Raw genomic sequence first — 26414 nt, forward strand, 5'->3', positions numbered from 1 at the left:
CCTGTATTTTCATTGCCTGTAACCTGTAACTACCCTGCACAAGGCAAAGCACAGCCCTTCCCAGTCTGTGATCCCAGCCCTGTGTCTCCCCAAGGTGCAGGAGGAGGGGGTGAGCCAGGACTGTCCTCCTCCTTCAGCCAAAGCCTAGAGAAATCAGACACGGGGCTAAGCCGAAAGGAGGCTTTTTCATCAAATACTTGCTCAGTCAAGAGGGAAATGGAGAGACACTGTTTCAGGTCAAAACAAACCATCACCACTATACAAAGCAAATTGCCTTTTAATATGTAACCAAATACAGTGGGTGAGTTTCAGGACATCTTTTTCTCCTCAGCATCATCCGTCTGCCAACAGCAATACAAAGAAATCACAAAGCGTAAAATGAGACACTGCCACAAAAATAGATGTTATATGCACATACACAACATATAAAGAGGTAATATACAAGTAACAGAGCACCAGGGGTCTGTCCCTGCCCCAGCCAGCAGAGCCTGGCGGGGTGCCCCTGCCCCAAGGAACACTTCTTGCAGGACCGGGAGCCCTCAGCACCCCCTGGCTGGGGCCGTGCACCGTTTCATTGCGTTACAGGTGCCAGGGCAACAAAGGCTGGTGAGCGGAGCCCATCCTGCTGCTTTTTGGGTCTGCTGATTTCTAAGGCTCTGTATTTGGGCCAGTCAGCTCCTTGCCCCATCCTAGGTGCTCCTCCAGGCCACTTCGGAGGGGTTTGGCACGTTTCCAGCATCACTCTGCTCCCAGCCTGCAGCCAGGAGCTCGACCCTTCCTGAGCACCATCCTGTGCTGCAAAGCAGCCCTGGGAGCCCCGCCACAGCAGGGCACGAAGGAAGAGACCCAGGGAGATGAGGCCACCCCACACCAGGACACATGCAGGCTTGCTGCTGGGCTAGCCCTGCACTAATTATCTGGTTTTACTCAGTTGGCAAACAGTACATGCTTAATGCTGGTATGAGAAGCAGACATGATGCTTAGGGTGATGGGTGCAAGGGAAAGATGTGGAGGTCCCCAACCTCTCACCTCTCTGACCAACCTGGCTTGCCAGGTCTGGTCTTGAACCAAACCCACTCACCCCCACCACCCCATCATTGCTTTTCCTGTGGGTTTTCCCTGATGGATCCGGGAGAATTTGCCCCGTGGTGGGAAAAAAAAAATTCACATCTTAGGTTAAAAAATACAAAAGAAAGAGAATTCAACAAAGTGGTTGTGCTGGTCTCCAGGACAACAGTTTGAAGGGCACAAAGTTGGTCCGAAGTGGAGAAGCAGAAAGCAGTCACTGCATCCCTTCCTGCCTTTCTTTCTCACTGCTTTGGCAAAACCACACCATCCTGAGCAACTGCGTCTGATGGCACTGCTGAGCACAGGAGAGGAAGGCAAGGACAAGCCAGTGACAAACTCAAGGGGAGCTTCACTGGACCTTCTCTGCCCTGCTGTAAGGGAATGTCACAGCCTGGTACCCGCTTCTCCCAAACTCCCTGGGAAGGCTGCTGAGGCACCCAAAATCCCAAGCTGCCTCTGCTCTCACCAACTCCACCTCCCACAGAGACCCTTCAAATGCTGCTGAGCTTCTCAAAGTGCTTGGTAACATCCCCTTTTCTAAAGGAACTGGGTCAGCAGGGGCTCGGGAGGAGGAGAGGAGATGGAGAGCACAGGAGGGAAGGAGCAAGATGCAGAGCAGAGGGGCTGAGACGATGCAGGGTACTGAACAGCAACATGACAAGGGTGGCCCACACACACAGCCAATAAGGAGACCACGCTGCATCACGAAACAGCAATTCAGTACTGTGGTGCCTGTAAGGTCAGCAGGTCTGTCTGCAAGAGGTTGCCAGGAATGCATGGACTGGCAAGCAGAAGGTCCTTTCCTTGACCCCAAGAGTCTGACAAAGCTCCCTGCTGGCAGGGCTGCATCTCCCTGAAAGACTTTTCATGGAAAAAACGCAAAACATTTCATCCTAGGTTGCCTGAAAGCTCTGCTAGGGCACCTTGTTTCAGGCACTGGAAGACAAAATTCTGAGTGACCAGGAAGCATGAGCCACCACTCACAGGTGTGCATGGCCACAAGCGCTCATAATTGCTGGTGGCTTTTCAAAATGTGCCTCCCAGTTCACAGTGAGGCTTCAAAACAGTGAGGCTTTTCAAAATGTGCCTCCTAGTTCACAGTGAGGCTGCCTACAACTGATGCTGTGCCTGCATCCCCCCAGCACCACCCCTTGCTCCATCCGTTTGAGCCGGTGCACCCCTCAGGTCCTGCAGCCCTCGCACCTCACCTTGAGCTGGACCTCACAGGCACAGAGTGGCTGCCCACCCGCAAAGGATGCTGATGGCAAGCCAGGGCCCCGCTCAGAGGAGGGCGGCACTCCTGCATCCACCTTCACAGGGAGAGCTGCTGAGCACCTCAAAACTGAGCCTGGTGAGAAATGTGATGCTCCAGGGTGGCTCTCACTGGGGCAAGGCAAAGTGCCCAGCTGCTGGGGAAGGGATATTTTAGAGACATCCCTGAGAAAGGCACTCTCATGTCCAAAAAGGTTATTTCTGTACTGGCACTCAGGCAGCAACACGTGGTCCAGCTGGTGGGTGCTGGGACCCATGCCAGACCCAAGCAGGAGTCTGCTGTGTTGCACCAGACCTGCCCCACCACATCTCTGAGGAGCTGTCCCAGCCTGCGGGAGCCATGGCTGGTGCTGCATGAACCACTTGTCCTGCTCCCCTTCCCAGGAAAAGCTGGGCTCCACAGGGAGTATAGGGGGCTGTTTGGGGAAGCCACCATCCCCTGGCAGCTGGCTGACTCCTAAGGGTGGTGATGCTCCTGCAGGGAGAGCAGTATCCTCATCATGGAGGTCCCCAGCCCTGGAAAACAAGAACTTATGCGAGCCCTGTGCAGGGCAAGGAGCAGGTTGGGAGGGCAGCAACCACAGCCCAGCCCCCAGGGGGCTCTTGGGGCTGCCAGCCAGCAGAGTTCCTGACTCCAGGTGTGTTCCTGCTGCTTCCAGCTGTTTCGGAGCTGTGGCCATCCAAGTCTCTAATGGGCAACCTCTAGGAGAAGTGCTCTGTCCCAAAGCGTTGGCTGGGTTTGTCTGGACTGGGACATTGTGCCACCGAGACACCAGGGCATTTGAGTGCAATGGAGGCAGGCAGCTTGAGCCCACCAGCTCACACCCAGGCTGGCTCTGATCATCAGGAATAGTGTTATCTACAGGAGCAGAGGTGGTAACTTCAGCTTGAAGCACTTGTCCTGGGTTTGCCAGCTGAAGTGCTACAGAGGACTTGCTGTTAGAGACCAGGACATCCAGAACAGTCCCTCCCACCAGCTCGGATGGGTTAAATGGGACCTGCTGTTCTGGTTGAGCAGAGATGACCTCAGACGTAACAGAGACTAGAGAGACCACAGCATCTTGGCCTCGTGCACCAGGTGCCTGGGGCTGTGGTGGGGCTTGAAACGCTGAATTAGTTGCCCAGAAGTGCTGGAAATGAGCTGCAGCACTGTTTTCCTCATTGCAGGGTGACACACTGCAGTGTGGGAAGTCCATGCTCTTCCCAGCATCCTCCCTAAGGAGCATCTGCTCCACATAGGATGTCACCTGGGTGCCTAGCCTCTCACCAACCTCCTGAGCTGGTGGCTCCTCCTCTTCACCCAAGCTGAGCAGAGCCTCCTCCCACTGCTGCAGCTCTGCATTGTCCACACTGAGGCTCTGGAGGGTCTGGCAGATATTTCCGTCCACCTCACTCTTCTCAAAGAGGGTTTTGATAACAACCAGGAGGGAGTCGCTGTCCTCCTTGGCATCACTGACTTCCTCATTCTGGCTCAGCCCATTGGGCTCAGCAATGGGATCTGGCAAGAACTGAGGCACGTTATCAGCGTGGGAGATGTATATGGACGCATCCTGCTTCATCATGGCCCCAAGAAGAGAGTTAGGGTCTACCAAGCGCTGCCCCGTGTGGGAGTCTGCCTGTGTCTGCAACTCCTCCTTAGCCTGGAAGGAGTCCAGGAACTCGGGAAGGTCATTCCCGTATAGGACTGCTTCCCCTGTGGCAAAGCTAAAAGGCAGCTGCAGGTTTCTCTTCCGCAGATGTTCCTCCCCTTCTTCATTCCTTCAGGGCGGAAGGAAAAAGAGATGGAAACAGCATGAGCCAGGCAAAACCACCCTCCCAACAGTGAGACAGGAGCTCACAGCCTGCCCTGGCTTTTCTAAGGAAAAGGGTGCTGGATTGGGCTGGCTACGATGCTGCTGGTGGAGGACTGGGGCTCTGGGGAGCCCGTGGGGAGGTCTGCATGGCTCAGGGAAGGCCTATGTGTCCAGGGCTCACCCCAGGCAGGAGTGAGCGTGCCTGCTGTTTTGCTCATGCCCTCCTGCTACAGGAGAGCACATGCTGCCAAGTGCCAACCGTGCAACCCAACCACCCTTTCCTCAACCCTCACTGCCTCCACATGTCCCGAGCAGCCCCATGGACACCCACACCAAGAGCAGAACACAGCTGGAGACCCAGTGATACTCACGACAGGGCTCGCTGCCGGGCAATGATGCAGTCAGGCTTGCCACCTTTGTACACCAGCCGGGCATTGGCCTGCAACCACACCCAGCCGCCCTTCTTGGTCAGCAGCCGGAAAACAGTCAGCCCGCTCTCCCCCGTCTTCATCACTGGGACAGGGAGAGAAGAGAGGCAGCACAGACACGGTTACTCCACGGGGGCAGACAAATGGCATGGGCAAGATGCCACAATGTTGAGCATCACTTTGCACCTATGCTATGGGGGCAGAATAGGCAGGACGCAGCCAGTACGTGATGCCACATGCGGTGCTGCTCCCCTGCCAGCTCATCAAGCAGGTACCACTCAGGAGGTGAGAGCCTTTACCAGAGCTGCTCCAGATCCAGGACAGACAGCCCACCACGGAGCAATGGTACTGGCACAGTCAGAGCTGCACCGGTGGGAGAGGTGCTCCCAAGGTGCTGCAAGGGCCCCCACAAACACACCCACCCCGCCAGCCGGCCCAGCCAGCGCTGCTGCTCCCCCCAGCACTTACTTCTCACGTGGTTCTCCGCGCAGTACATCATGTCGGCTGCATGCACGAATTGGTACCCGGACCCCCTCCTGCACAGCTCCGTTTCTGTATACCCCAGGACAACCTTCCCCCTGGAAACAGTACAGAGACGCAGTGACACCACGGATGGAGGGAGGTATCCCCCAGTTGCACCCCACCAGCCAGACATGATGCCCTGCCCAGTGCCCAGGCAGCTAGCCAGAGCCTCCCACTTTGGGTGGTGCAACCCTCCATCCTGGGCTGAGCTGCATCCCCTCTTCCACAAAACCACTCCGTGCTGGGTTTGCTGGGCTAAAACACAGCAGCCAAGAAGTACTGGCGCCCAGTTAATCTGCTCCCTGTGTTACTGGGGGGCTGCAGTGGATGGACAAAAGCATCAGACACCTTGCCACCGGAGCTGGGTCAGAAGTGCCCTGCTCCCACAGGCTCTGGTTTCCTGTCCAGCACCAGGGATTTTGCCACAGGGAAGGTGAGAGATGCCCTACCAGGAATCACAGGCCATGGGAGTGAAGTCCAGCTTGTGCTTTGTCTGGAAGATCAGCGTCTTGGTCCGAAGCTCCAGGATGGAGAGTGGCTGGAGGGGAGTTGCGATGGCAAAGAGAGCAAGTGGGGACCTGTCCAATGCCCTCTTCTGCTGCCCGAGAAGGAACTTCAAGCGCCCGTGGAAATTCAAGGCCTTAGAGGTGATTAGAAAGTGCAGGTGTGAAGAGAACAGGGCAATGGGAACTGGCTGTGCTCCCACCCCTACGGGACACGACTGGCCCCTAGGGAGCACACTGGGGGTGGAGGGGTGTCCCAGCGTGGGCCTGCATTACCAGAAATCCCGAGGAGTTATCCAGCAAGCAGCGGAAGCGGCAGGTGAAGCTCCTCTCCGTGAAGGAGGGCTTCTCGGGCTGGAGGTGCTGGGGGCTGGATGCGGCACTGCATCCAGCCGGCAGTGGCTGGTCACCAGGAAGCACTGGGAAACCAAAGGGAAAATGAAGCTTTCCAAGCTGCGCACCTTGAACTCATGGCCTTGCAGACCTGCTCCTGGTGGAGACTTTGCTGCTCAAGTAAACCCATGATCTTCACAAAAGGGGTAAGACCTTGCCATGGGAAATTACCAGTTCACAATGGTTTCTGGTCCCCATAAGCTCAGCTTGCCTCCCAGACAGGAGCAAGGCAACAAGCCACCCCCAATGAAATAAATAGGATTTCAAACGCTGAAAAGCAAAAAGGCTTGGAAAGAAATGTCTCCAGCCCTCCAGCACAGCAAAAGACAGCACGTCATTGCTATGGGCTGCTTTTGGTGACAGGTGGCTGTGCCAACCCCTGGGACGGTTGCGAGTCCCAGGGGGAGGCTATGGGATGCTCCTCAGCACAGGGCTGTGGTTGGTGGCTATAAATGCCACCAGAAGGGTTTTCCAGCACTGGGTGGCCATGCAGAGGCGTCTGGCTGGTCCCCAGGATTGACACTGGGGACCGCCCCAGCACTCACCATTGGCAGCATGCTGGGTGCTGCCAGACACTGGTGGCCCATGCAGCTGGCAGCGGAAGGAGGCTCTGTCATCTGTGTGGATCAGCTCGTACACGCTCTGGTAGATGAGATCTGACTGGAACGACACAAGGGGAGAAGAGCGTCAACACCTGCCCAGACTTGCAGAAGGGTCTGGAGGAAGACACGGCAGGAGGCTTTCCTTTATGGGTACTAAAAGTAGAGTGATTGAGTCTAAAGAAACAGGAAAACACAATCAGCTTTGTGTACCGCATGGAGAGCAAGGACTGAGAACCAGCTGCTTTTAGGGAGGGTGGGTCAGGAATGAGGAAAACGGAGCAGAGAGTGGGTCTGCCTGTGAAAATCATGGGAAGGGCTCTGAGGTTTCTAGAAGCAATAGAAATGGCCATGTCCAAGCAACTCTGGCTGCTCAGGACTGTCACACTGCCTGTTTCCCCAGCATCCCCTGGCAATAGCTAAGCAGAGCTTTCCAGCCTGTTCCCCACACCGGCAAGGCTGAGGTTCTCCTGGTGTCACCCAGTCCTTCCAAGGATGTTTCACACTGGCTCTGACTCCTGACCCTTAACCAGGGTCCATGGGAAATGCTGAAGCTCCAGCTCCCTCCCCTGCCATGGGAGGCCCTGCTCTTTGAGAAGCTTTGCTCTCCATCTGCGGGGTGAACGCTACAGCAGCAGCATTTGTGTGGCACGTCTTCACTTCTAGTATCTTCCCAGGACCAAATTCAGACGAAGAGCCAGAAAAGCTGTGGCTTGTCAGACGGTAGTTTGATTGTGGGGAACAAATTGCTGGTCTGCAACAGCATGCAAGATCTCTCTTGTGTTGCCATCCCTAGCTCTCTGCAGATTAGCAACTTGATTTCTTCCACACATCAATGTCAAAAATCTTTTCAGGTTGAGCAAAACATCTTGATCAAACCAAGCTGTTTTTTTTTTTTTTCCTTTTCAGACCTATGTAGGGAGTTTTCCCATTTCAAAAAAGGCTTTTGTGGTTGTTTTTTTTTTTTTTAACTCCAAACCTGTGGGAATTGGCATCCCAGTGCAAACCATCTTCCTACTTTGGGCCACCAGGAAAGATGGGCTGTAAGGTTGGCCATGCCACAGAAACACCAGCAAGTCCTCACACCACCTGCCTCCCAACACAGCTCCCTCCTTCTAAGGCCATGTCTTAGACCAGACTTTCCCATCCTGGTGCTGCAAGCGGGTGGTCAGCGTGACCCTGCCAAGCCCACGGGCAGCTCAGGCCACTGACTGCCATGTCCCTGCCCTCAGAAACGTGCCAGAGCAGAGCCTCCTGCTTAACCAGACATACAGGTACTTTGAGAAGACCACTCCCTGCCTCTGACAGCTGTTTTGACTTGGGGCATCAGCCCATGAGGATCCTTCTACAGTGAGTTGGGCAAGGGTGCAAAGAGAGGACAAAGAAGAAAACACATCAGTCTCTGCAGGTGCACCAGGAACCCATGCAACAAAATGGGTTTGGCAGCCTCACAGTCCTCCTGTTGACTCAGTCCGTTGGCCAAAGCAGCTGGACGTCAGGGGAACAGGAGGTAACAGGCTGTATGTGGGGAGAGCCCTGCTTTTCCTTGGCATCCTGTGTAACCCACGGCACTTCAGGGCACTGACACTGCTCACCATCGTGATACCCTCAGCCCTCTGTAAGTGAGAGCATATGTGCCCAGCAGCATGATACAAGAAAAACCTCACATCCCTCTTACACACAAAGACAAGAGGATATAGAGGCTGCCATTGCTCAGCTTGCATCTGTTCCTACTAAAGTCACAAGCATGCTTGTTGGCTTTCAGAGCCCCCAAAGATCATGACTCATTTGAAAACGTACATCAAAAATGACTCAGGGGAGCTGGGAGGGGAGAAAAGAAAGCCCTGGCATGGCTATCGGCACCTCCTTCCCAGACCTGCACTGCATCCACCTGATGAAAGTACCCACCTGATGAAAGCCCAGGTAGTCCTGCACAGTAGAGGAGATGTAGAAGATGTAGCCATCTCCAGTCACAGCAATAACAAATCCATTAAGTGCCTGAAAGCATAAGTTGAGCCCAGAGTTACTCTCCCTAGCTTCAATTCAATTGATTAAAGATGAACTTCTCCAGGTATTTCTTAAGCATTTGGGGACAGGAAGGGACCTTCTTTGTCAACAAGGAACCCCCCTGAAAAAGGAAAGCACCTTGTGACCATGCAAGACTTTTAATCCTGGTTAGTCAGGGTTTTTTTTCAGGGTTGGCATGACCAATGATCAAAGGTGGACTGACCACTTTTTCTAGATCCATCATTGAAGCCCTCTCACCTCAGGGCAGCTCCTGCATCAGGAGGGACCAGCTAAGGAGAGGTTTCATGGAGGACCTAGAGTTAGTTACCTCCTATCCAGCTGTAACAGATGGGTATAGCTATACTCCTCTGTGGATCTGATTTTCTCTAACGAACCTGCCTACAACCTCAACAACAAGCACCAACAGGCAGTTGGGAGGAAGGACTGCCCCGAGCCATGCAGGAGCCTGGCAACTCCAGGAGAATCCTAGCATCAGTTCAAGCATAATGAAGCCTTCAGAGACAGTAACCAAACTCCAGTCAGTCACCGACCTGACCTATTTATCCACTTGTTCATTTTAAGGATGACCTCCAAAGACACTTTGGGCATCACTGCTCACCTTGAATTTTACAGTTAGGAGGTTATACAAGCTTATTTCTGCATTTCTGTATGTCTTCTTCCCACACTTTCTCCAATCACGCCCCAAAACCTGCCTTTTAATCCTTAGCACCCGAGGACATTGCTGTCCCTCGGACTTCTGCTCTCAGCTCCAAGGGTACATGAACAACTCATCACAAAGTACATGAAGTAAGAATAAATCCAGTCACCGCTAGCATTAAAAAATGGTAATGCAGCTAAAAACAACACCCACCTTGAAAGCCAAAAGGCAGAAAAATCTGGAAATTCAGATCCCAGATGTGTGAAGGCGCTGACATCACATCTGTGATGTCTGAAGTGGCACCCCCTGGTCCTTTTAAGCATGCAGACTGTTTGACACATCTTCGAGGAGGTGACAGCATCCTATTCTCATCTGTCTCTTATTACACAGGGCCACAACCCCTTCTCATCTGACTTTGTTCTTGGTTCTGACAAATGTCTCAAGAGGCCCCATTGCTCTTGAAGGCCTTCAAACACATCCTGGCATTGAACTGCCGCTATGAGACACCATACCAGGAAAGTTACTCTCCTCTTGCATATGTTCTAGATGACAGAAGATAAGGCTTTAAACACAAAAAACCTAATCTCTATATAAAACATCTTTGTGCTCATACCATCTGCCAACTTCACTTCTTGCCTCACACTCTGCAATTACACACACATGGCCTGCAGCTAAAGCCATACCCAACTGGTAGCTCCTTGCTTGAAAAAGACCAAACCCATGCCAAATTAGAGAAACTACTCAAAAAAATATGGGAGATCATGGCCAGGGTGGAGGGAGGGGAGCTCATGCATCAAGTGAATACCCAGAAAAAGAGGCAAGACGAAGATCCAGGGAAGCACTGCACTAGGTAGTAATTCCTGCCCCCTGCTCTTGTCTGTAATAGATTTAATTTATTAGTGAATTAAAGGAGAGAAATTAGGAAAAGAAAACCCTAAGTGGAAGTCTGGGTTTAATCAGGATGTGGGCAGAAGTCTCAGCAGGTCCCATAAGCATCAGGCCAGGACCTGTCACAAATATGGACTCTGCCCTCACTGCCCAACTTGGCCATGCTGAGCTGCCCCTGGGGGGGACCATGGGGACATGCCGTTTGCTCGAGACCAGGCTGGAGAGAAGGGTCCGGCCACCCATGCTGCTGCTTTGGCTTCGCTCACCCTCTCCCCCCATGCAAAGAGGAGGCAGAAGCAATCTGCTGACATAGCTCATGCATTTACCCATTTACAGTGACACTCTGAGGCTCACGTGGGCTGTTTTTTTTTAGTAACTTGGATTATTTAAAAGGCTGCTGGGTTGAGCATTTTGCCTGATACTGTACAGAGCCAGCTTGCAGCAGGACCAGTCCCTTTCCTGCGTGTGCTGCAGCCCCCCAAGGGGCCCTGAGTCAGTTTTCTGCAAATTACAGTATCTGATTAAAATGCTCTTTGGGGGAGAAAAAAAACCAACCAACCAAACAAAAAACCCCAAACCCAAACCATCAGGCAGCTCAGCTAGGGGATTTCTGTCGCATTAACACCTCACAAGCTCTCCAGATGCCTTCAATCACCCAAGGCTGCCAATGCTCTGGTGGCTCAACAAATTGCCACCATATGGCCCAGCTCAAACCCCTGGAGAGCACTCAGGAGCAACTCCATCATGGGACTGGAATGACCATGGTCTCCCTCCTGGCTATTGCATTATTCCAGCTGTTCCTCAGCTGAGACCACTCCTGGGAGCGAAGCCCACATGGGAGAGACTTCATGTGGTCGAAGCTTCATCGCCAAAAGTCACGCTGGGCTCCCAGGAGTCACCACCTCAGCAAAATCCCCCATGGGGGCTCCTGCTGGAGCTCTGCTCACACCTGCCTACCTGTCTGTAATGGTGGGTATTCGTGTAACGCTGTGCAGGAGCAGGGTTGAAGGCACCAAAGTGAGACTTTAAGGAGAGCCAAGCATCCACCTGCTAGTGTTTGAAGAGGTGGAAGAAGGGAGAGGAGGACTGAAGGCCCGGAAAGCACAGACAGATGCAATGTCAGGAACACAACCATGGAAACATTAAAGGTCTTGTACAGACTTGCCCTGCAGCCCCAAGTTGACGTGCCCAGATGTTTATTCTGCAACCAGCCATTCCATGTGACCTTTCTATCTCATTTCCTTCCAGCTTACATTTATAAATTGCAGCCCAAACAAATGGCATTCTGGCCACCTGATTCACTAGCTCCTTGTTCATTGAGAGCTACTTCGTTAGACACATAGTGGCCTTTCTAAAAAGCAAAGCTCCTGTTGCCCACTGATTTTGTCCACCACTGTCTTCCAAGATCCATCTTTCCGTTTTTTCCCCCCCCAGCAACCCACAAACTGAACCTGGGCTTTTTCCATCCCAGGCAGGCTGTGAACTCATCCTAGGGAGCTCATGCAACACCTCAGGTAGGGCAAACAGTTCCTGGCGGATGCTTTATCCTGCAGCTATCACCATTCTCCTCTTGGCATTTACTACAAGGAATCCACCACCTCGGAGACTAATCAGGGATCAATCCTTACACTGTTAGATGATACCCCTGCACCTCTTGGTTGGGGTGGATAAGCTTGTGCACGTTGGGTCCCTGAGCTGTAGTGGGTCCCAAGGAAAAATGCCAGGTTTGGGCTCAGTGACAGCTAACACCTGCAAGCTACAGGTGCAGACAGCGCCTGATGCCTTTGAGAGAAGGGCACAACCCACCACCCTGAGCCCTGCTCTGTTCACAGATGCAGTTTATGGTACAGCCCCTACAGAGCTGCTGCAATGTAACCAAAGTGGCAGCAAACTGCAGAGGGGGGTGGGAGGGAATGGCAGGGATGGGGACCCATCCCAGCCAGGCAGTGTCACTGATCCCTGTCCCAAGGTGCTCAGTGCCTGCAGAAATCACAGTGAAGCAGCTCCTGGCAAGGCAGGGTCCCTTCTGGCTCCACAGATGGGACCCCACGCCCCATAGCTGCTGTACGGTTCAGCAGACACAGACCAGCCGTCGTGCCCAGTGGATGGCGGGAGCCAAGGGAAGACCCCGAACGACTGAGCTATAGTACAATACCTGGAGCAGCAGTTCCCCCTCAGGAAACAGCTCTTTGTCAACCTGTGGGTCTGTCTGTTCATTCCCTCCTGGGGCTCTGGGCTGATCCAGCACGCAGTCGCCAACATCTGTAGCTGCAGCTGCAAGTAAGAGGGCAAGAAATCAGCATGCAAGGGGCAAGCCAGGAGCCTCTCCCTCCTCCTCCCCACCCCAGTGCTGCTCATGCATGGCTGCACCACACTACCCGATGCATGTGGACCCAGCCTGGAAGAAGATGAGACTAGCGGGGGCTGGAGCAGAGACCCTTCACAGAGCCATCCCTAACTTGCCCAATGCTTCCTCTAAGAGATAACAGCCCCTGCTTGGTCCCATTTCTGGGAAACCTTGCTTCTGCCAAGGTCTGAGGCAGAGATGCAAAGGATAGAGGGGAGGAGAGCATTTTGGGGCTGCCCAGGCTAGGAAACACCGCCCAACACAGCAAGAAGTCTTCAGGTTACAGCCTGGTAGAGCTGGAGGTGGCTTCAAGCCACCCCAGTGTCACAGTGTCTGCTTTCTTGCCCTTCAGGGCTGACAAAACACAAGGGCAAACCTTCCCAAACCATCTGAGATGCCATCAAAGCACCCATATTTTTTCTCCCTTTCACTTTTGGCTGCTTAGAAGCAGATCAGAGGGTTGGTGGTCATGGTGCTCCCAGGGAGACACCCGAGCAGCTCTCTGCTCCCCGAACTCGCTGCCATGACCTCCCCAGGCTGATTCACGTGCTGCTTCATGCTACCTCGCTAGACGCCTTCAAAGCAACACCCGTGGGTGCAGCCAACATGAAACATCCTGCCCCCATCGCAGGACCTCGGGCATCATGGGACACACAGAAAACCGGTTGTTCGGGGAACAGGAACAAGGATAGTGGCTCCCAGGGACATCCCCAGTGTAGTACTTCGTCTGCTGGGGAATTATCCTTGAAAAACCTCAGTCCAAACTGAGCTTTCAACAAAAGGACAATTTTCAAGGCATGTTTGTGCGTGAACTCAACCAGAAACCCTCAGGAAAACCTCAAAGCAGCCCTCATGCAGGAACCACCCCACCTCTGCCACTGCCACAAGCTCCTGCAGCGCCCCATGGTCAGACAGAACTCACGCGCCCTGTGCACAGCCACATCCCAGCAGAGCATCACTGCCTGCCCCGTCTGAGCCCTGGGTTTCTGAGGGTGCTGCATGATCTTGGCTGGATCCAAACGGAAAAGGTCTTCTGAATTTGGGGGAGCAGTAGGAAATGAGGAAAAACCCCAAACCATCCTAAGTCTGACCACACATTTAATTTTCTCCAAGGCAGAATCTCTCACCTCACCATTGAAATATTTTGAAGTTTGTTATTTTTTCTTCCCAGTTGCACAGAGTTTAAAGCCAAAACAATTCCAAACCTAGAACCATCTGAAACTGCTGATATGAGACATTTTGCTTTTCATCAAACCATCAATGTGCAAAAGCATTTTCCCTGACAGATCTGCTTTTTTGTATTAAAAACCAGTTTGAGGTCAAAACATTGCTCACATCTATTTTACATGTGGAGCTTGAGTGACAACAAGCACCTGCCCATGCAGGCTTTCAGCAGCTAGGTGCATGGTTAAAGATAATTAGCTGAAAGTCTTGCATAAGCCACACTGTTGCAGTCACACAGGTTTAAATAAAAGTGGAGAGGATGCTCTGAGCCCATCAAGCAGAATTAGCCTCGACCTCTGTCACTGATAGAACTGGGCTACTGCAGCCTCCCCCAAACCTTGAGTGCTCCTTGGAGATGCTCAGGCAGCAGCTGCATCTTCTGCCCTTTCCTTCCTGTGCCCTCACTCGCTGGAGGAAAGCCCACCTTGTGGGCACCTCCCACGGGACATGCCTTCCCCTCCCCAACAGCTCCCCTGTGCATCAGTTTAGCCCATGCCACAAATCTGCATTGCCCCCCCCCATGTAAGCTCATGTTCCCATTTCTGCAGGGGACGACCCTCTGCACAGACACTTTCCAAATCAGCAAGATGCGGATCAGCCAGGCAAGGGCACACGAAACCTCTGGGAAAGGTTGGGAAAGATGAGGTTCAACACCAGGAAAGCAGTCACTGTGCTCAGTTTGCTCATCAGTCAAGGAAAGCAGGAGTTTCAAAAGGCAGGTCTGAGGCAGTCACCAAGCAAAAAGCCTCCTCGCCAGATTGCCAAGCGATCCCCAAGGAAAAACATTCAAAGCCCATCTGGACCACGGGTATGGCTTCAATTTGCACATGATGGAGCAGAATAGTTTTAAAATGAAACATTGATTCTTTTTTTAAATTTGGATTCTTTTGAAGGGTTGACTCCTCTCTAAAGCATTGAAATGAGGCAAGCTGGCAGGGTAACTCAAAAAGAAACCAAGTTCTTCCAAAACAAAGCTCCAAAAGGGCAGAGAGTGTTTTGAGAGGATGCACGTCCCGAGAGCACGTGGTCTCCAGCTCTCTCCCAGTGTCCACCAGGAGCATCTGCAGGGAGAGATGCAACGAGCTGGGGAGAGCTGCTGTGGGCTTACAGAATCCAACACAAAACACCTATTTGCTTATTTTGTGCTTTCCAGCAAAATTATTTCTGCCAGCTCTCCCACCAGACTTAGCAAGGCGCTTTTAATCTCCCATCAGAGACGCTCGCTTCCCTTACTCTCAAACACAGAGTGGTCCATTTCTGCACAGCTGAGCTAGAAAATCCTGCAGAATCTATCTCCCATGGGGCACACTACGGTGACCTGGCTTGGGGAGAAGGCCTGGAGCACAGAGAGAGGGTAGGAAATGCAAAGAGATGGTGTCTGCCAACTGCTTTGCCATAAAGCATCACTGCACAGGGGCTGCAAGGTCCTAACTGCAGGGCATGGATTGTAACTGGTGCTTCTAAGTATTGGTCTGGTGTTCACATCCAGCTCAGTCCTCGCCATCCACATCCAGAGGCCAAGGAGATGCTGAGGTCAGTGCATGAGGCAAAACACATGGCAATCTCCACCAAAATAATCCAGGAATGTGTGACATGAGCTCCCTTTACTTTCGTCATCACTTCAACACCTGTGGCCCGGTCTTGTTCTTGCAAAGGGCTTCTCTGCTTCAAGTGACAGCCACCCTGCTGGGGACGGCCAGGGGTGGAGCGAGCTCTCAGAAGCCACAGCCATTCCTCAGTGGTCTAGATGATCTGGAGACCTCCTGTACCCATTTTCAGGTGGTGACCTTCTTCATGTTCAAACATGTCATGACTAGGTGTTCTTCTCAAGCAACAAGTTGGGAGAAAAGTGTCCCTGTGGCTCTCCCCCTCCAAATAGGTCTCTGAACTCATCCTCACTCAAATTGCCAAGAACCATGAGGGTTGGGAGCAATCCCAAGAGGTGCCTGAGCACATCCAGATAGAGGACTCCAGGCCCATGTAACCACCAGGGGTACAGAGGCTATTCCCAGTCACTTTTTGACTTGGAAAGGGAAGAAAAAAAAAGAAACAAAACCCAAAACAACCACTTTTAATCAAAGTGCAGAAAAAAACCCTCACTCCATCTGCAACATGGGTAACCTCATGGGAGGGAGGGATCAGTCCTGAAATGTTCCCCATTTGCTTGAGACAAGTTATTAGTCTCTGGGGGATTTCACCAGCACATAAACCCACGCTCACCAGAAACAACTTGCAGGATGATCATCCCATGACAGGCGATGCTGGCTCTGTCTCCCCATGACACAGGGTGGTGGCTTGGAGCCTCCTTCCCCTCCCACTGGCTCCCCAACACAGCTGGGGGAAGGTGATGCAGAGAGCATCTCCGGGACATGCTGCAACTCTGGAGCAGAGTTTGCGGCAAGGTCAAGCTGGAGCTGGCACTACCAGGACCAGGGAGGACCGACAGCCAAGCTTCTCCACCCCAGCAGAGCAGGCTACGTGATGGGGGGATGCCACCCCCTGGAATCCCACCGAGAGCCCTGGGTCCCTCAGCCTGCTGAAGTCATGCCTCCAAGGGGCGGATGGCTAAGATGCACTGACAATAACTGATGGCAGAAAGGAGACCCCTGCCTGCTGCAAGGCAGGAAAAAGCAGGTGGCAAGCCACATTAAAAGCTGGCTAATTCACCCCCTGTTTAACACATTCATTGTAATGGGCCATTACATGTTGACACTTACTTCCACATGAAGCAGCTGAGACCATGAAGTTAATGATCCCATTAAGAAACAGGTCCAACATGTATACAAGCTATAATATACCACAGTAAAAGAAATAACTATAGATACAAGGACGATGCACATTTGCTGTTTGTGCCCAGCTTTTTCAGTCTGCTGTGCATCTTTGAGAATTAATGGGAAATAACGCAAGATTAAAAAGACCATGACAAGACTGATCTGCAGTTACTAGACAAATTCTAGGCATTAGCTGAAGCAATTTGGTGATCATTTATGTTTTCAAAGTGCTGGGACAGAGGCTACTGGTGTGTAATGTTTAAGACAGGAGGGGGAAATCCAGCTCTGTCCTGAACTCCTACACCAGCCAGAGCACTGGAGGAGGCTTCCTGCTGCTGGTGTGATGCCCGAAGACTGGAAGGTTTTCATTCAAAAGGAAGCCAGGGGAGATGTCAGCCAGGATCAGTAACATTTTCAGCATTAATGAATCAGGATGTGTCATCCCTTTGGGTAGGCTTTCTTGCCTCTGCAAGGAGGTTTCTAAGCCCTCCAATGTGGAGGAAAGACCTCAGGCACGAGAAAGAAAGAAAAAGGAGCGAAGCAATCTAATCTCTTCACTTTTTGTTCATCACATTCATGAAGAAAAACACAGCAATGCAGTCATGGAGGCTAACACATCCCTTGCCTCTGGTATAGTTCTGTCACTAAAAAAAAGTTAATGGTAAAAAGTCCTGGAGTCAGCTCTGCTCTCATGGACCAAGTTACACTGGTGGGAGATGATGGACTTCACCCATAGCAAGCATTTCTCTTTGAACAGACTCAAACTGCCTGGCATCAAGAAACCAGGAATTCCCAGCTCTTCCAGCAACACCAAGCCATGCACAACCGTTTTCCTCTTGGACCTGATCCTAAACTCCATCAAATTAGCACCAACCTTTGCCTCAGCTGTTTAACAAAGGCATCATGCCAAGCAGAGCAGGCTCATGCCATCCAAGGAAAACAGGCAAATGCCAAAACCACAGATTATAAACCTATTAGAAAAAGTCACCCAGATTTTTTCTGAGGAGTGCAGAAATGGCCAGGGGAGCGCTGGCAGCCCTGAAGCCCACACCAACCTCTCCAACCTGCTGCTGCTGCAAACGCTCCCACATGGTCCTGCAGCATCTTGCCCAGGGAGGGACTTTAAGCTTGACTCCTTTCACTGCATCACTTACTTCAGGTCCAGACCCCTGCAGCTCTGGCCCACGGTAACAGCAAACAACAAGGAGATGAATAAAAAAAGCTAATTTAATGCTGACCACAGTGAGAACACCCAGTGAAACCTACTGCTAGCTGCTCCACAGCAGAGCACTGCAGAGTTGCACAGCAGCAAAGGTGGGAATGGTCCTGGTGAGATCTCCTAGGCCAGCTTGAGAAGGGTCAGCTGGAGCAGGTTTCCCAGGACCATGAGCAGTCCCTGGCACAGATGGCAGATGAGGATCTTGGATCTAACCTTCCTAACTGCACCAGTGCAGGAAAGCCAAATGTCTGAGACTGCTGGTGGGAAGTAGAAACCTGGGAGGATTCATCCTGCACTCCTCCATGGGCAGGTGAATGGAGACCCACTGGGACTCCAGCTCCCATAGTGGCAGGACCATGCCACCCAGCACATCCTCATGGGATCCATCTCTGCACTGTCACCTGCTGATGCTCAAGTGCTTGCCTGCAAGTGGCAGGTCTAGGCCTTGCTGTGGAGCTAAGAGGTTGTCATTGTGGCTGAAAAGTAGCAGCCAGGACCACTTGGACCTGGCACAGATGACCTCTTGCTCAGCACAGAACAAGCAGAAGATCCCATCATGGCTGTCTGGAGAGCTCTAGGTGCCCAGGGGAAAGGCTGCATCATGCAAGACCTTCCCCAGGTTCATCCTAAATATGTTGCAACGATGACATGGGCACAGTCTAAAAATACATCCATATATATAAATGTCAGCTGCAACACTGACTACTCTTCATAGCCTGTGACCTGCCACCTCTGGCACACCAGCATGAAGAACAGCCCCTGAAGCTGGTCCCACCTGGGCAGCTCCTAGCTGCAGCCTTAACCACTTCTCTCCACCAAGCAAAAATGCTCAATAGCCTTGTAGGCATACCTCTAGGTCTCCAGCTGTGCTTGCAAGGTGCAGAGTGAAGACTGCAAAGGAGACAGGCTTGCCACATGGTGGTTGGGTCACAGCTCCACAGGACACTATCCTGCCCTCTCTTATGCTTGGGCAGCAGCCCAGACTGGGTGTTTGGTGGAGGTTCGGCAGGAGATGAAACAGAACAAGGACACGTGTGCGGACCACACATTCTCAAAAACACACACGTGGAAAATGGCATCTCCTGCCCCAGGCTGACACTGGTCTGGGTGTGGGCCAGAGGGTTACAGGGAGGTACCCCACTATTTGCCATTTGTTATGAGCTGTTAGTCATCTCAAGCTTTGCCAACCTCCAGAGCATGGTCTCGTACCAGGAGAGGGTTTTCCACTGGTTCTCTCTATTGCAGACCTCACCACCTGGGTGACCTTAATCTAGGAAGAGGGCATGGCAGCACATACCCTAAACACATACTCTCCACCTCGCAGAGCATTTTAAGCCCCATTTTCTTGCTGCTCTCACCCTTGGCAAAGCCATATCTGCAACCCCCAGCAGCTGCTTCTTTTGTTATGTGAACCCTAGGAAATGAACCCCAGCACAGACCTCCAGCTAGCTGGAGGTTTTCCAAGCCACTCAGCGCTAAACAAATCCATCCAAGCTTTCATGAAATCTCACTGCAGCAAGTGGAGCTCCTGAAACACCATACAGAGCCCAGAGCATCACGGCAGCCAGCAACACTGAACATAGAGACAAGCTTTTCTGCTTGGGCACTTACTCTCAAAGAGACAAGGATCAGAAAAGTCACTCCAGATTTATCTGGGAGACCATCAGACATGGGTCCAAGTAGCAACCACTGCAAAATGGTTTGCAGACGAGCTCAGTGCAGGTCTGGTGGTGAGGTTCAGCCATTTTTTATACAAGTGACAAAACCTTTAAGTGTCTTTAAGGCAGGTTTTGATAGCACCAGAGTTGTCATTGCTATCTACCAGCACTCAAAGGCTGGATCTGATGAGCAAAGCTTGGAAGAGACCAAGCGCCGAACCTCCACTTTGCCATATTTTATCCATATAACCTTGGGCAAGATTGAAACTTTCCTGATGCTCAAAGCAGGCTCTGACCTTGGGAGCATGGAGGTGTTTCATCTAGTTCAGGAGAAGAGTGAACACAGGACTGCTCAACTACAGCAGGTCCCCCTCTGAGGTATAGCCAACTGCACAGGACAAGCTGTTCCCCTAGGTGTGCATCAGCCACAAGCTGGTGACAAGTGCATGCTGCAAAGCAAAGGAAGAGGGAAATCTGGACTTTTGGGTCTATTCCTCCTCCTGACTATGGGGAAGAGTCGGACTCGGGGGACGTAGCCACCACCGTCCTGCTGGCACTTGGCACACATCACCTGAGGGCCACCATGGCTTGAGGCACACATCTGCCATACGCCAAGCCCGAGACACTGCTGCCTTCAGCTTCACCAGCAGTGGTTTATGCAACTACCACGCTACTCCTAGGAGAGCAGGGAAACCAATCCTGACAACTTTCGTACTGTGGAAGAGCTTGGCTAAAATATGCTGAGATTTTAGCAACCAATCTCAAAGTCCAGTCCCACCCAACCCCAGGGGAAGGAGTGGTTCAGGAGCTGACAAGCATGGCCCGTCCAGATGATTTCCCTGAACACCTAACTCCAAACTCGCATGCCAAATTTCCTTTTTTTTTTTTTTTTTTTAATTTGCTCAGGGGAGACTGATAACAGGCAGAAGAGAGCTGTGCAACATCTGCAGCACTTGCACCAGGGGACAGACAAATTACTGCAGATGTGTGTATGCCCCAAACGGGCTTACAGAGGCACGGAGCTTCAAGAGCTTTCCTCTTAATGCCTGAAGCCTGTCATTTCCAGCAAACTACAAGTTTTTCTGGTTTCTCATTAAAGCATGGACAGAAGAGAGAGAACGTTTAAAAACACAGCAGATTTAAAAGATGATCCAGTGAGTCACCACCCTGCAACAGCATCTCCTGGTTTCCAAACAGCCTTATGCTCCAGAACCAAGTTCAAATCCCAAAAGCACTTTCTTTCAACTTTCAAAAATTAAATTCTTGTGAGCTTCCAGCTGCAATCCTGCTGCCTGTTTATCCAGCTAAAGACCCCAAGCATAAATCGTGATAACCATGATCCTCCCCAGGTGAGAGAGGGGAGGATGCAGAAGCTCCTGTGCATCTGCTGCTGACCCACAGTTCTCGTGGCCTTGGCCACCGCCCTCATTGGTGCCCAATGACCAGCTCTTCCTCACACCTCGAGGAAGGTGATGGTGAGCTAAAAACAGCATTACGGAGGAGTAACACGGATATCCAGGAGAGGACATGCAAGTTTCACACCAGTCTGAGATTTGGGAGCAAATTTCCTGGACAGCTTGGCCATTGATTCCTTTTCTGCTTTGAGTTTGTTGATGGGGATGGGCGAACACCAGCAGGAAGGGGTACCCCAGCCAACACACCCTGCTCAGCACCAGCCCACTACATAGAGCAGCCAGGCAGGCAGAGCTCTGGCACAGGCCCCAGATGACCTGGGCCTGATCCCACCCAGACGACATGAAACAAGTCCCTTTCCCTAGTATCCACCATGTAAGCAGGCACTGATACCAGCATCCAAAACCACTAAGGGTTGCCTTCCACTCTGTCCCACCCAGGACATTGCCCCAGACCCTGCTGCTTGACTTCCTAAACTCCATTAAATGGGTCTGTCCCCAGGCCACAGGCACATAGCACTCACATATCAGAAATATCAGAGAAGACAGAGAAGGTTGAAAACCGCTTCCTCACATTTCTGCTCGTGTAAGCAGCCAGGCAAGTTGCAGACAACACAGGGAAGCTCAGTCCTATGGCTGAAGTGAGCATGAGAAATGCAGCACAAGAAAACGAGGATCCTCAGGGCATCACCCTGAGCCCACTTGCAATTTCCTTTCTGAAAGGAGAGTTTGGACACTAGGTATAAACGCAAGCCTGCGGACAGATTCAGAGGCTAACCCAGCCAGCCCAGAGCATGGTTTCCTGAAGGATGACCAATTCAGTTGTGTGGTGCTGCAAAACTCACCTCTAAATGACTGAGCTTTTAACATGAACACATCACAAATCCTGTTTGCTTTGTCCATCAGATAAAGCAACCTTACAAAAGTTACTGTGCAAACATTTACAGCATGCACAAAAATCTGTGCAAATCCAGCTCTAAATCCAATGTGCAAAATCGTAGCTGGTCTCATTCCCTCAAAGTGAGACCCATGCTTGGTCTGAGATGCAAATGGGTGGAAACACCAGGAATTGGTCATTTTTTCCATGAAGAACAGTCAACCCCCAAACCAGCACAAGATCAGAAAAAGATCAGAAAAGCTGTAGAGCTTGTCAGAAAACACTAACCATCCCTGCTGAGCTTTCAGCCCATCCACAGAAGTTGATACCATTTCTGTCCTGCCTAGAGGAGGTCTTATAAAACATTTCTAAAACAGATCCTTTTCCACCAGCTGCTGCTTGTTCATGGCATCTGCATGGCAGGTGATTTATACTGACCTGGGCCAGCACCACAGGTGCCACGTGCATTTTTATGAGCCTGCTGGTTACTGCAGCCCTGTCCACTGGCATCAGAGGGGAAGGCTCCAGGAAAACCTGATGTTCCTGGGAAGTTATCAGCAAAACCCACATGCTGGACCTACACAGGTCTCTGAAGCTGTCCAGGGAAGCCTGTGTGCTGGTTTTCCTGCTTCAGGTGGCCTTGCAGCAGGTCAAAATGAGATAACTCAACAGCTCCGACCAAGAGCTGCAGTCAGACAAGCTCAGCCCGCACACAAACCTGTCACGGCCAAAGTGAGCTTCTGGACACCAGCACAAAGCCTGGCCAGCTCAACTCAGGCCAAACACCAGTGAACTTCCACTGATAACTCAGGTGGGTGTTGCACACTCTGCAGGACAGTTTAACCCTCTCCATCTGGAGAGGAAGGTGTGTGGATCCTTCCACCACCACCACCCCCAAGAAGAAACCAGCCAAAGACCTGTCACCTCTGCAGAGTCTTCCTGAGATAGTTTCCAAAAAAAGCCATGTAGCAGAAGGACACCAAACAGTGGGCAGCAGCTAATTCCTCCTGCCTTTCCTGCCCCGAAGACTTGAATGTCTGCTCCAAAGACATGAAGCCAAGAGGACACAGAGCCTCGGATGGGCTTTTTGGCACATGCTGCGTTTCTTGCAAGAACCATCTCTAGCAGTACATGAGATTTTTACTTTTAACCTGTGGCACAGCCCAGGCAGACATTCGTCCAGGGTCACCTGCCAGCATCCACCTCCCTGACAGACTGGTTATAACCACATACTTTGGCTCCACATAGATTCTATTAACCCTTTGCCTAGGAGAAAGGGCAAGTGCCCAGACTCAATAGAAATGCTTGAATTGGCACCAATTAAAGCTGCCTGGAGACAAGACAATGGGCTTGGGCTGCTGATGGAGAGAGGTTGAGGCAGCAGAGGACAGGGATGCTCACCAGACAATGCCATGCTCTCCTGCTGCAGGAGAGGAGCCTGCACGAAGCAGAAAGCAGACGACAGCAAAACTGAACCGGAAAGCACAGCACAAGGGCTTTCACCATCTCGCCCCAAAACACCTGATGTGATACACCATGAGCAGGCTGCTGTGACTTGCAGATGACATGGGTCTTCATCAGGCAGGGCTCGAACTGAGGTCGACCTTGATGAATCGGTGGGATGATCTGAAGTCAAACAAGATGAACTTCAGGGCAGACACGGGCAAAGCAAGGGGAGGGAGCTGGAAATCACAGGCATAGTGGAAAAATGGGAGTAATTGGCCTGGCAGAACAGGTCTCCAAGGAGGGGCAAGGCTGTCACCAAACATGAACCCATTCAATGATGATTGCTTTTCCAAAGCAGCTCTCACACTGGGAAGCACATGCTGAGCACAACCAGTGGGAACCACTCCTGCTTGGAGGCAGGGGTCCCAGCTGGAGAGCTTGGCATAGGGGTCCCCTCCTGGGGACCAGCATCCCCAGCTGGAGAGGGCCCTGGGAGAGCCCCAAGGGACTGGGTACGGGGCAAAAGCTAAGGGAGCCAAGTTTATTCACTCTCAGGGGAAGAAGACGTCATAGGAGCCTCGAAGTATAGAAAGATGCTGATGGCTTCCTGCCCTCCACATGCTCTGCCTTCACCAGGGTCCATCACCCATTCCATCAAGCCCAAGGCACTGGAGATGAAACATGTCCCTGTCCATACATCCTGACCCTCTCTCCATGCCATGCCATGCACACACACCAGTCCGTGCCTCCCCCAGCTGCAGGAGTCATCCCAGCCCTCAAGCACTGCTCCGTGGTGTTCCAGCAACCACTTTTGTAAGTGGGTTATGAAAGCAATCCCTGGCAGCCTTTCAGGCTTTATTTGCACTGCAGCCTGCAGTTCATGTCCTGCTGGAGTGTTGTGACTACCCTTCCAGCCAGGCTCTGCACCCCCATTTTCCCCTCTTAGCCCAGACATGTGCTGGGTGCCGCAGAGTCTGGCTGTATCAGTAAGGAGGGCTGATTGCTGCCTTTCTCTGAATGTCCATGGAGAAAGCAATGCAGGTTAATGCTATGCCAGCACCACCTTGGATAGAAGGACATGTCACATCCCCAAATCATCACATCTTGCCATCATGGCATTAGGCTGCCTACCCAGCTACCCACCCTGCATCTCAGACAGGCAGGGACTGAATCCTATTTCCCAGGTTTGTCCCCCAAAAAGCAGACAGTGGAGGAAGAGACCTCAGCAAGGATTGCTGTCAGTTCAGCCTTGCCTTTGAGGCCCAACAGCATCCAAAGCACATCCAATGCTGTGCATGCAGCAATCAACCCGCTTGTGCAAAGGCAGCCAGCACAAGACATTTTCCCTCTGCGGCAAAGTGCCTCTTCACACCCCCATCATATCCTTTGGGGTCCTGCTCCAAGGAAGGACCTCCCCAGTCACAGCCTTTCTGACTCAGCCACAGTCAGCTGGTACCAGCACAGAGTCAGCAAAGCCTTCAGCAGCCATCAGCACTTAGGAAGTTGTGCCAGAGGTGCCCAAGGAACAGCTAACACCACAAGAGAGGTCAGGCCAGTGCCTGGGGCCAAACAGCCAGCATCTCCAGAGCGAGAACGAGGGTCTATCACACTCACAGCCACACTGAGTGGTCCACCAGCCACCCTCAAGTCCTTTGCAGAGGCAACAGACTGTTGTGATGCTCCAACACTGCCCCAGGGATGGGAGTTGGAGGAGCAGGAGGGAGCTGCTCTGGTTCCCACCTGAGAAACCAGCTCTGCCAGAGAGATCCCACCATTGCAGCCCCATGCGTGACCTACCACTTCAGGAGTAGGAGCTGAACGATCTGCAGCTCCTGGGCCTGGGAGAGGCTCCTCAGCAGGCTATGGCATGAGCACATCAGCACAAAACTTCCCTGGGCTATGGCTGGGGCAAGAGGGTGGCCAGCAGGTCTGTGCACCTAGGGTAGCTCAGCTGGCCTCCTCTTTGCAGTATTTTTCTTGCTCATAAAGGTGGCACCCCATCAGGTGATGTGTAGTGTGTACGAAGGATCCCTGGTCCTCAAACCCAAGGTCTGCACAGTAATTTTGGAGCTCCCAGCACAAGTATTTTCACCAGCAGTAACTATCTCGGATACATCAACGACTGCTGAAAATCCAGAGGGCAATCACAGCTGTGACCTGCAAACAGGAGGAAGGGAGCTACATGCACATGGGAGCAGAAACACACCAAAAAGCCCCTGGTGCCAAGAGTGGAAGCAAAAAAGCAGCAATGTCCAGCCATAATCACTCTCCCACTGCGGTTGCTGCCCTGTACCAGGGTCTCCACAGCAGCAGGGCTGCAGGGAGGCAAACACAAGGAGACCAGTTTTCCAGGCGCATCAGCTCAACCCTCCATCCTGCAAGTCTCTGGGTATGAGGCATCACCCTCAATCTCATAGAAATGCTCATTAGAGAAGTATAATAGACCCACCACAGCTGACTGCAGTGGGGCCAGGGTGGCAAGCGCAGCAGTAAACCACCAACATATGAGACCCCCCTGCCAAGGAAGAAAGGGGAGAAAAATGAGCTGATGGGATGCCAAACCAAACAAGGGCCTTAGGAGCAGCCTTGGCTAACCTGCCACCCTCAACAGAGCAACCCTGTGCAACACCTCCTACCCCCGCCTGCCCAGGAGACACACAGCAGCCCACAGATCCTGGGGATTTTCAGTTTAATTTAATTATAAACTGCAGTTGCAACTAGATGAGGGAAACATGGCTGTTCAGCAAGATGCACACTGTTTTAACTATTGGTCCCTTGACCACAGGCTGGCAAGAGTGGGACACAGAAGGGTTTTGGGACATAAAGGAGGGGTGGCATGGCTGCTAATGAGAAGTAGATGGAGGAGCTTTGCAGGAGGTGTCAGCTGCTGGGCAGGCACCCAACTGCTCCCCTCCATCCACAGTGCCATTTCTCTGTCAAACACCCCCTCCAAAACTGACGAGGCCAAGGTCCTCTGCTCCCTGTGCTGCTCCTGACCTCCCCCCCCAGCCTCTCCCGAATCGCTCACCTGCCTGCTCTCCACCTCTGCGACTCAGTTTCCACGACTGAACTAGGTGGTCTCACTTCCCCAAGGATGTTGCTTTTCCGAGACACCAAGCACCCACAACTGACTGAAGAGGATTAGATTTGGGTGTGCGGTATCCAAAAATGAAGGGGATTCCTTTGAGAGGGGAGATGGATAAAATCTGTGTCATGGCAGCTAAAGGTCTGAGGGGTAGATGTCACATGAGCATAGCACCTCTCAGCAACCATTGCCCACTCCTCCACACTTCTGGAGACAAGGTACTTTCCTCCCCGGTTTTCCGGGG

General features: G+C 52.1%; 1 protein-coding gene across 4 annotated transcripts in view; it reads right to left on the reverse strand.

Moving 5' to 3' along the window:
* Nucleotides 1-261: 261 nt before the first annotated feature.
* The window catches only part of LOC104009124 (uncharacterized), a 30895-nt gene continuing 4742 nt past the window's right edge, over nucleotides 262-26414 (reverse strand). For 3 of the 4 annotated variants that reach the window (XM_087733010.1, XM_087733012.1, XM_087733013.1), the window contains exons 3-10: nucleotides 12287-12405; nucleotides 8487-8576; nucleotides 6525-6639; nucleotides 5863-6005; nucleotides 5533-5723; nucleotides 5030-5139; nucleotides 4505-4646; nucleotides 262-4098 (exon numbers count right to left, since the gene is read on the reverse strand). In XM_087733010.1, coding sequence (XP_087589136.1) covers nucleotides 2250-4098; nucleotides 4505-4646; nucleotides 5030-5139; nucleotides 5533-5723; nucleotides 5863-6005; nucleotides 6525-6639; nucleotides 8487-8576; nucleotides 12287-12405 — 2759 coding nt within the window. In that variant the 3' untranslated portion in view covers nucleotides 262-2249. The remainder of the gene's footprint in view (nucleotides 4099-4504; nucleotides 4647-5029; nucleotides 5140-5532; nucleotides 5724-5862; nucleotides 6006-6524; nucleotides 6640-8486; nucleotides 8577-12286; nucleotides 12406-26414) is intronic. The other variant, XM_087733011.1, reaches the window with a different exon arrangement.

The sequence above is a fragment of the Nipponia nippon genome, unplaced genomic scaffold (assembly GCF_047370975.1).
Source record: "Nipponia nippon isolate SJK-2023a ecotype South Korea unplaced genomic scaffold, ASM4737097v1 scaffold_5, whole genome shotgun sequence".
Classification (NCBI taxonomy): Eukaryota; Metazoa; Chordata; class Aves; order Pelecaniformes; family Threskiornithidae; genus Nipponia; species Nipponia nippon.